At 37.1% G+C, this 9,450-nt stretch overlaps 1 protein-coding gene and 1 long non-coding RNA gene across 3 annotated transcripts; both read right to left on the bottom strand.

Moving 5' to 3' along the window:
• Nucleotides 1–1,926: 1,926 nt before the first annotated feature.
• LOC113666924 (uncharacterized) lies at nucleotides 1,927–6,617 on the bottom strand. 2 transcript variants are annotated; one of them, XR_016184236.1, is made up of 4 exons: nucleotides 6,177–6,617; nucleotides 4,685–4,820; nucleotides 2,326–2,405; nucleotides 1,927–2,072 (listed from the first exon to the last, which is right to left on the bottom strand). It is a non-coding gene; the product is annotated as an uncharacterized LOC113666924 (long non-coding RNA). The 2 variants fall into 2 exon arrangements; XR_016184235.1 differs by lacking the exons at nucleotides 1,927–2,072; nucleotides 2,326–2,405 and having other exon boundaries at nucleotides 4,220–4,820.
• A 720-nt stretch (nucleotides 6,618–7,337) lies between these two features.
• LOC113665109 (uncharacterized protein KIAA1958) lies at nucleotides 7,338–9,149 on the bottom strand. The gene has a single exon (XM_027180760.2). It carries the CDS (start codon nucleotides 9,021–9,023, stop codon nucleotides 7,683–7,685), a length of 1,341 nt encoding a protein of 446 aa, XP_027036561.2. The 5' UTR covers nucleotides 9,024–9,149; the 3' UTR covers nucleotides 7,338–7,682.
• Between the last annotated feature and the right edge of the window lie 301 nt (nucleotides 9,150–9,450).

The following is a 9,450-nucleotide window of genomic DNA, read 5'->3' as shown; positions in this document are numbered from 1 at the left end:
GAAGTTGTGAGAGTCTGTTCGTTTGTTTGCTGCAATGGCGTGTGCAAATCTTGTCTTTCTTTCCCCAAAAAACTGAAGTCACATGAGGCACTTTATTCAGATACAAGTGGATTTAATGCTGCATTTACTCATGCCATGGAATTCACTCGGTTTCTGTTGTGCAGCTTACAGTGAAAATGTCCAACATTCAACTGTTTAACGGACTTGGAAAGACTTAACGAAAGTGTATTGTATTAGATCTTAGAACTCAAAACATCGCTTGGCGTTTTAAAACGAACAAACTATTTTGGCGATTTCAGATCTGGAGAGTAAATTTGATTGATTTGAGCATATATAAGGACCTTTTGTCGCAGCGATTAGATCACTGTCACTGTCAATCGATGATGAAGGCACTAGACACCAGTATCGAAAGGTTGGGTCAATAAATTGTAACTTCTCGGTTACGTTCGTCAAATATTTAAACCAGAGTAGCATCAAACCAAGTTTGATTGACTGTAATTGTGAACAAATACCTCACGTTTTCACTTTTTAAGTTGCTTTTTGTGAAGGATTATTAAATTACAAATGGTTTCTAGGCCGCCTGCCTTAATTAATCATTAATCATTTATCGGATAATTGTCGTGACCGAAACATTAGCTTGTAAAAGCTACTAGGCGCATTAGGCGCACTAGGCGACTCAACACGCAACGGATTGAATACCGCCCGCTGTGAGCGAACCGGATGGAAGAATGCTGTCCACTCGCAATACCATTCAGATTGTAGGATTTGTAGAATGCCGCCCGCTCACGCACTGAGAAAAAAAAAACTGATCTTACGCGTCAGCTTCATGCGCACTCCACTGTTATTGATCCGGATCCGCCCTTAGTCTTGCTTCTAGAATCATTACCCTTTCCTGAAAGTTGTACCACTATTTTCAAATTTGCACTGAAATTCTTTTAAAACCACCTACACCGTATTAGCAATTATTCAGGTTAACTTAACTACGCAATTCATCGCAATACATCGCTGATTCGACCATCATTCACGTCGTCATCAATAACCTCACTCCGATCCATATACAGAGAAAGATAAATTTTCAATATCTTTATAAAATATGACACCAACTGAATTCAACTAAACTTACCCACCATTCATTTACAATGCCTTAAAAAGCACTTTTTTTTCCAAAAATAATTTTCACTGGTTTTCTAGAGGCGTAAAACGGCCCACCTGTCACAATGTTGTAATCCCTTGGCACACAATAAAGAGAGGGGTGAAAAGCTTTTCCTGTAACTTTTTAAATGGTGTCTACCTCAACACCAGTCTTTTCAATCACTTCATTATTTATATAAATCACCCATAAAAAGCTGAGGAAACTGTGAGCTACACATATGTACAGAGTCAAGAACACCTCCTGTGACAGGGTACATACATGTGCATTTTGAATGGATTAGAGCACACACCTCAGAGATGCTCATCAAAGCAAATTATTGTCGTGATACTGTACTTTCTCTCCTTTTGATGTATCGTCACAACTGAACCCCCTAGTTAACCCATTCACAGACTACTTATAATGTGCACTGTTAAAATGCCTCCTTACCACACTTTTCATTTACTAATTTTGGTGATATATCTGTATTTCTGCTGGAAATTCTCACCCGTCACAATTGTATAGAGAAGTCACATATCAATCACTCAGGGAGTAAATGAGTGAACAAAAGAAAAAAAAAGCATGATTAATGATTTTTGTTGATAAGTTCAAGAATTTTTCCAGTTGATTTGACTGCCACACCCTGGCAGCTTGAGGAAAGCCCAATTTATAAAACACTTCTTAAGAACAGTACAAAAAAATTCCATCAAGAAGCCAGCCTTACAAATGAAAGCTTGTTAACAGTACTGTTGTGAATGATAAAAGAAATTATGGCTACCACGACTGCTGCAGGCCAATGTCATTTATTAACTCTTTATTAATCATTCATTTTCCATACAACAAAAAATACTAAGAAAATAATGCAATGATATAACAGTTTCAGCCACACATCAGTTAAACTCTTGTTGTATACACGATGATATTCATGAGGATGCTTCAGTTCCTAGAAGTAAAGGGTCACAATGATTTTTAAAGGATTGTCAAATAACACCAGATACATAAAGAGACTGGAATTATGTTTCTTAATTCAAATCCTTATTATGTTTGGAAAGGTAAAGGTATGCATACATGCACCAGTAGCTTTTGAGGTATGCAAGTTGATGATTTGAGACTAGTGCTAAATAGGAAGTGAACAGAGATATATGAAGGTATACTGCATTTTATTATTTTTAGTCAAAATCACTCCTTGAACTTACATGTAGTAGCTACCTGTTGGACAATATCAGCATGTACTGTTAATAACATCAGTATCATATCATTCATTAAGGAAAAAACCCTATTGGATGATCAAGAGAAACATATATTGGTTTAATTGTAATTTTCTGTTGAACACAATTTTTACATACAGCATACAAAATGATAATGGCAAATTAAAACACAGAACTATTTCTCAAACTAATAGACTCAAAATGTTACTGATCTTTTAACAAAGAGAAGAAAATGCTTTACGATATTCAACTGAAATAAAAAACAACAACCCACAGATTGGTGCAAAATTTGGATAAGTTTTTATTTTCATTTGCCCAAGAAGAAAATGTCTTTTACACCATTATTTTTTATTAAGACCAATATCAAGATACAAGCTACAAGCCTCCGCCATCATTTCCATTGACTAAAGACAGCCACTGTGTTTCGTATTTCAACAATAATATTAATTGCATTTGCCACCTTCTTATTTCAAGTGGAATTACAAAGAAGCCATTAAGGTGGTATGAATGAAAGTTGAATATCACTTGTGAGCAACATTTATTTTTTACCCCAGTCTTGGACAGCTTATCATTAAATCACAAGCTGTAAACCGTACTCCATTTTATAAAATGACTTTAGGACAGGAATAAAGAACATTCACTGTCAGAAAAAAAATGAATGGAATGCAGTCATTTTCACGAAACAAAAAGCTTTCTGTCTTTTAGTAATATTATTATGTAATATCAAAATTGTCCTCTGAATCATGTATGATTGGATTTACTTTAGAGTTACTAGTAATTTCTCCTGTTGCTGGAAGGAAAATTCAAGCAAAAAAACTGCAAAAATAATGTAACAATAAGTGGTGTGGTTTGGTTGGCTTAGAGGCAAGACACATCCTAAGCACTCAGCTATACGCACAATTCAACAAAATTGAACATGATTCTAATATTCAGTCATGAAATAAGCTAGTTCATTTACCTTGGCTAAAGTTACAAGTAGCTCTCAGCAACACAAGTCAATGAAAACTTTGAAATTGAATGGTTTAAAAGATAGGTTGCTGTCATTTTGATGATGTTAACAACAATTAATTTTCTAGTTGGGAAAAAAACCCAACATTTTCTTACCAGGCAATAAGATTGGAAGAATGCATGCACAACATCCTAAATGAAATTCACAAATTTTCCCCTTGGTTGTTACTATGATTAGAAAAAAAGGTGTATTCTCTCTTCTTTACTAAGACAGCGATCTGTATTGCTCACATGGGAGAAAGTATATGAACTTCCAGCTGACCAAGAGACTGATATAGGTACATGTATTTCATGTAGCAGCTTTATCACTCAACTTCCTACACTGATCCAGACTGCTCACCTCTTTTGACACAATATGTACAGTATATTGTTTACCCTTTAATGGTAACATTTTATCCCAAGCCAGCTTTCTTGCTTTAGTCAACAAATTAATGGAATTGAACTATGGTAAATTCAACATTCGCTTCGCAGCTGTAAAAGTTTGGAATCACCTTAATGAAAGCATTAAACACCTCCCCCTTAAAACATTTAAAAACAAAGTCAAATTAAACATCTTACAGTCTTACTGTTCATGATTTTTCAACTGGTCTCTTCTTCTTCTTTTTCTTATTTCTTTATCTGATTTTTTGAAATTTATTTTTTGTCCTCTTTTTTTTTTGACCAATAATTTGCTTTGCTCGAGCTTTAGTGCCAACCTACGTCCTATATTTAAACATTATATACTTTTACTCAGCTGGATTAGCTTTTCAGTTATTCTGAGTAAATGTTACCTTTTTTATATTAATATATTATGTGTGCAAATTAAGTTTAACTTCTCAATTTGATGATAAAGTTAGTTGTTGTTGTTATTGACAAAATACACAAGTCATTATGGTATGATCCAAAGCATTTTACTCTTCTCCTTCTACTTAAAGAAAGTGACGTCAATGATAATTAAGGTATTGGCATTAAATAATTAAATGTCTGTTTATAGGAGCAATCACCAGCAAAATTTAATACATTTCAAAACATTTCGCACAGCTCCCATGAGAAAGGTACATGTACTTTAACACCTAAAATAGTTTAGCCTCGGAAGCCAAACATGTTTATAGAAAAAACCTTGGGAGGAGGAACCACACTACTCATTGAGTGCAGTACTCCTTCTTCTAATTCCTCCTACACAAGTATTCTTAAAAGCCACTCAGGGACTTGAGAAGACAATATCATACTATTAAGACAATTGCAGAATATGTAAGCCTGGCTCACCTTACTCCTAATTGCAAGGCTAAGGATTAACAAATAAATGTTGTCTTTCTAAATATACACAGTGTGACATAGCATAGATGTGTCAATTACAAACCTTTAGACACCTGTACCATAAATTACAGCCATGATCCAACCATGAAGTGTACCCAGTACAATGTCACATAATTATGTGCTGCCATCAGTGGTAGTGATAATATCATACAGACATTTGTTAGGAGAGTTGAACCAACCTATATTTAAAGATCAGAAAATTAGTTGACAAAATGGTTAAACCTGTTTGTTCACAATTGAAGCCACCAAAAATTACAGGCAACACCTCCCTGTCACTTTCTAATCAAGTCAATGGATTTTAAAGATACTATTAATATAGATGGTTTTAACAACTTAAATTACTGATACACAACTTAAAAGACCCACAGTCAATATTTAACTGATTTGTTCAAACCGATTGGAGTTCAGACCTTGGTGATACAAGTATGTACATATCAAGAGGCGCCTGATATAAATTTGTATTCCACACTTGTTTTAAGTGATGCCATGCATGTTGAATTCCAACTGAGAGAACAGTTTCATAATAAACCTTTAACTCCCATGTGTGACCAAGACAGAATTTCTCCTTACAATATCAATACAATATTAAGCAGACAAGTGATGAAAATAAAGGAAAATATTAATTAGGGGATTATTAGTTGATCCAATACCAAATTCTCAAAATTAACATCAGAGGAACTATATGGCAGACAGTAAGAAAAATTACTAATGAGATCTTAGCAGTTAAAGGGTTAAAACTGATGTCAACTGTAAAAATCATTTTGGCATTTCAATTCAATTCAAGTAATTGAGCACAAAATAGATCCAATCTAATTATCTACACATAGTATGTAAGATTATAGGAGGCAATTATGGACTAAAATTGGATTTTTACTTTTGATGTCACCCTGGTAACAAAAGCATTTCAAGAAAAGTTAAACACGTCAAAACTCCTCTTATTTTTGACAAAATAGAATTTTGTTGTGCACCTGTACAATTTGTCGAATGAGAAATATTTTTGACTCCCTCACTAGAATCAGTTTTTCAGTGACATTCTTGGTCAGCATTTTGTTGATTTTCACAGTGGTTTCAAGTGTAACAGGCATCCTTAATGCTCTACACTGAATTTAAAAGAACCTTTGAGTTTTAATCAGAATTCATCCTTGTGTACATGACGAAATGACGAACACTCAATTCCATCATGCACCGCAGCAATTTGGCACATTTTTTATCTCAATACTTGGGAAAGAGCCTTTGTAATACCTCAAAAACATTCATGACTCTTGAACCATTTTACACACTGCTCCTCAATCAAACTCTCTACATTCATAGTGAACAAGCCACAGTTTTTGCAAATAGCTTTCAATATAGTTCATTGCTATTCCCAGCTAAGATGACAAGTCCAAAAGGCATCGATTGGCACGATTTGATTCTCTTCGATACTTCAAATTGACCTGCACGTTAAATTTAAAAGAATGACATATCATTTTCTCGTTTAAACCTCATTGGGTTAGCTGCCTATTAAAAATATTGTGCGAAAATTTCAAAGAGTTTACCTGGAGCACATGTTAATCGAACATAACGTCTCCTCAGGAGCTGCAGAAATTGTGTTCCTGACGGATTGACACCAAAGCGATATCTTTAAGCTTTTCCCAGGATATCCACATGTAAATGAGTTGCGGGGTATTCTGAAGTTTAGCCTCCACGACACTTCTATTCAGAGAAGTGACACGAACTACTCAAGTTTTCAGTTTTCGTTAAAAAGCCGACACTGTTGGCGATGGAATCACTTCGTCCCCAACATCATCCTGGCCCTATACCGACCAACGTAGTGTGTTTACGTTTAGTTCTCTGGTGGCGCTGCTCGCCCTTTTAGCGTCTATTTTGTTAATTATCTCAAGCCTTTTTCGCTTCCATGATATACATTTCTGTAAATTTGACTGTTTCACTTGCCACTGCAGCAAAATCCATTTCGCTTTGAGCGAAATTCACACCGCAGGGCTGTGAAATGCTAACATTAACATCCTGGCCTCCAAAGACAACATTCAAGAATTTGGACTGAATTCTGGGATGAGGGGACATTGGAACAAACAACTGGTATTTTTGATTCCATAAGAGGATTTATGTAAAAAACAAACCACGTATTTCAAATGTAGGAAGATAGCGGGAGATTTATTCTTCAAAAATTTTTTTCGACAAAAATGTTCAAATTTTCCAATTTCCAACCAGAGAGCCCCCGTTTGCAAATGCGACGAAATACCCCAGACTTCCTTTGATTAAACACAGATTCAATACGGGATTCACAAGTTCACTTGTCTGCCGTGGCTCTCGGGTCGAAGATTCAAGTCGAGTGATTTAAAATAATCTGCTGTGGTTGGGTAGGGTTAAATCGCGCCAGCTTCTTAAATGGGTGTGACGAACCCTTAAATTAACCGTCAAACGGTTTAGGGGTCTTTCAGATCTCTCTGTTTCAAGCGCTTGCCGCGAACCGAATTTTATGATCACTAAATAGCCCTCAACTACACTTAATCTCCCTCTTTTTGCCCAATATCCCAGCCCAGGATGCCTCTCTAATCAGTTACTTTAATGGAACTTTTATAGACAGACAGGAGCCCATTACTCGGAGTGAGCAACCATGTTCCAAACCGCATGTGTAAAACGGTGTTTTCACAAGTAGATTTATAATGGTAATTGAACTGAGTGGAGTGCAATTTGGGCTGAAATCATACGCGTGATTTCAAAATCGAACGAGCGCGCAGCGCGAGTTCGATTTGACATCACAAGTATGATTTCAGACCAAAATTGCACGACACGAGGTTCAATTACCACTTTATTACATCCATTTTGAAATCACCCAAATACAGGACTTGGTCAATTCGAATATTTTATTGATGCAGTACTGAGCCGGTTTTTAAATAAAAAGCGGAACCGGAAATGCAAAACAGAAAGACTTTGACGTCATGTGTCAAAAACTCAGTCAAGCGTATCAAAAGAAAGACAAATTTCATTCAAGAAATTCGAGAAGTCCTCAATAACTCAGAAAAATAGTGAAGCGTTAAAGTTCAGTCCTCGTCATCTGACTCAATGATGTAAGCTCTTCGTTTCTTCTGTGGTTGGGGTGGAGAATTCTGGCTGTCTCTAGAGAAGAAATTGAAGGTGCAGCCTGAGTAATTCTGCGATGGAACGGGAGCAGCACAACTGAAGGCTTCCATGCGGTACTGAGACTGCAACGGAAAAGGTGGTGGAAATCCTGAAAATTCAGCCGGCTGAAAACCAGGATTGGAGCCCATGGCCTGATGCATTTGGCCTTGTTGTTGGACGTGATAAATAGGAACCAGAGGTGTTCGTTTATGTTGGACTGCAATCTCTTGATTTGAGGCTGCATTTGAAGTGTTTTGGCGGGAGACTTCGTTTGCTTGATTTTCGTTTGACACTTCTTTATATCCACTGATAATGTGAGACAGTTCTTTCCTGTGATTCTCGTCTATTTCATCGTAGTCGTCTAACGAAGATTCACGTGCATGGCCTGTTATTTCACAGATAACATTGCGCGGTTGACCAGACTTCTTCAGTTTTGATACCAATGTTTTCCTCATGCTGTGGTTCGTCAGCTTCTTATTCGTCCTGAGACAGGAGGCCATGGATTTCATTAAATTGCCGATGGTGTTTTGTCCCATTCGAACTTTGGTGTACCAAACATCTGCTGATTTAGGACGATTTATGATGCTAAGATAGAGTGGCCCTGTGTTCTTCATTCCTTCGGGTCGCTTGGACAACCAAAGCTTGAATAGCCGCACTGGATCGCTTTTTCCGCCATCGGTGCTGAACATTGCCTGTGGTGTTGTTCTTCGCCTGATGGTGAGACCACCGCTCCGCGTTTTAGTGGGACCTTCCCTGAACTCAACAACTTCAGTTCCATCTTCTCGCTGTCTTATAATTACGTCTTCCACGTATGCATCGTAGTGTTCTTGGCGACCACGAAATCCCAGTTGTTCCGTCAAATTTTTGAAGTTGACATTGGTCAAGACCTTTCCATTAAAATCACCCAACTGACCTTTTTCCCACAGGGCTGACTCTTCTTCAGGTGTGATTGGCTGAGCTTTGTTGGGTCTCTTTCCCTTTCCTTGTTGACGTAGGGAAATTGCTTTCGCATTGAGGATTTCTTGTGAGGAGTGAAACTCTCTCGATCGCACGATGCTCAATGGATAGTTCTTCTCCTTTAGATACCGTTCAATGGCACTCTGCATGATTTTAAGGGATTCTGGCTCGTAGTCATCTCCGTCCTTTTTTTTCACCTCGGCGTAAAACTTACTCAAGACCTTGTCAAGTTTTTCAGGCGCCATTGTTTCGATGGAGACATATTCAAGATGGCAGCACTGACACCAGCTTCTGAAAACATTCATCCATTGTTTTGTGGAGCGGGACGTATTTTTATTCGAAGCGACAGACTTAAGCTCCTGTATTTCATCGCTTGAAATGACAGGAAATCTTGAAACATCTAACTCTGGTGGTGGCTTTTGATTTTCTTCGTTTGTTGCTGACTCGGTGGACTCGGGATTGCGCGGATTTTGAGCTTGAGAGGGTAGAAAATCGTCAAAATATTCACCAAAATGTACACGAAAAGTGGGAATGTTGGTCTTCAGCCTGAAGGATCTCATTGTCATTATTCAAAAACTGGTAAAAATTAAATTCATCCATTTTTGGGGGGGAAAAATAAGAGTTATGGAAACAAAAGTTGCAAAATTTGCGAAATGATACTCTTTGTCTTTCATTTTCCTGCAATTTGATTGGTTACTTTAAACAAGCCTTGAAATCTGATTGGTTGTTTTG

This window comes from Pocillopora damicornis, chromosome 2 (assembly GCF_964200805.1).
Source record: "Pocillopora damicornis chromosome 2, jaPocDami1.2, whole genome shotgun sequence".
NCBI classification, from domain to species: domain Eukaryota; kingdom Metazoa; phylum Cnidaria; class Anthozoa; order Scleractinia; family Pocilloporidae; genus Pocillopora; species Pocillopora damicornis.
This window is presented reverse-complemented; position numbering and strand designations above follow the sequence as displayed.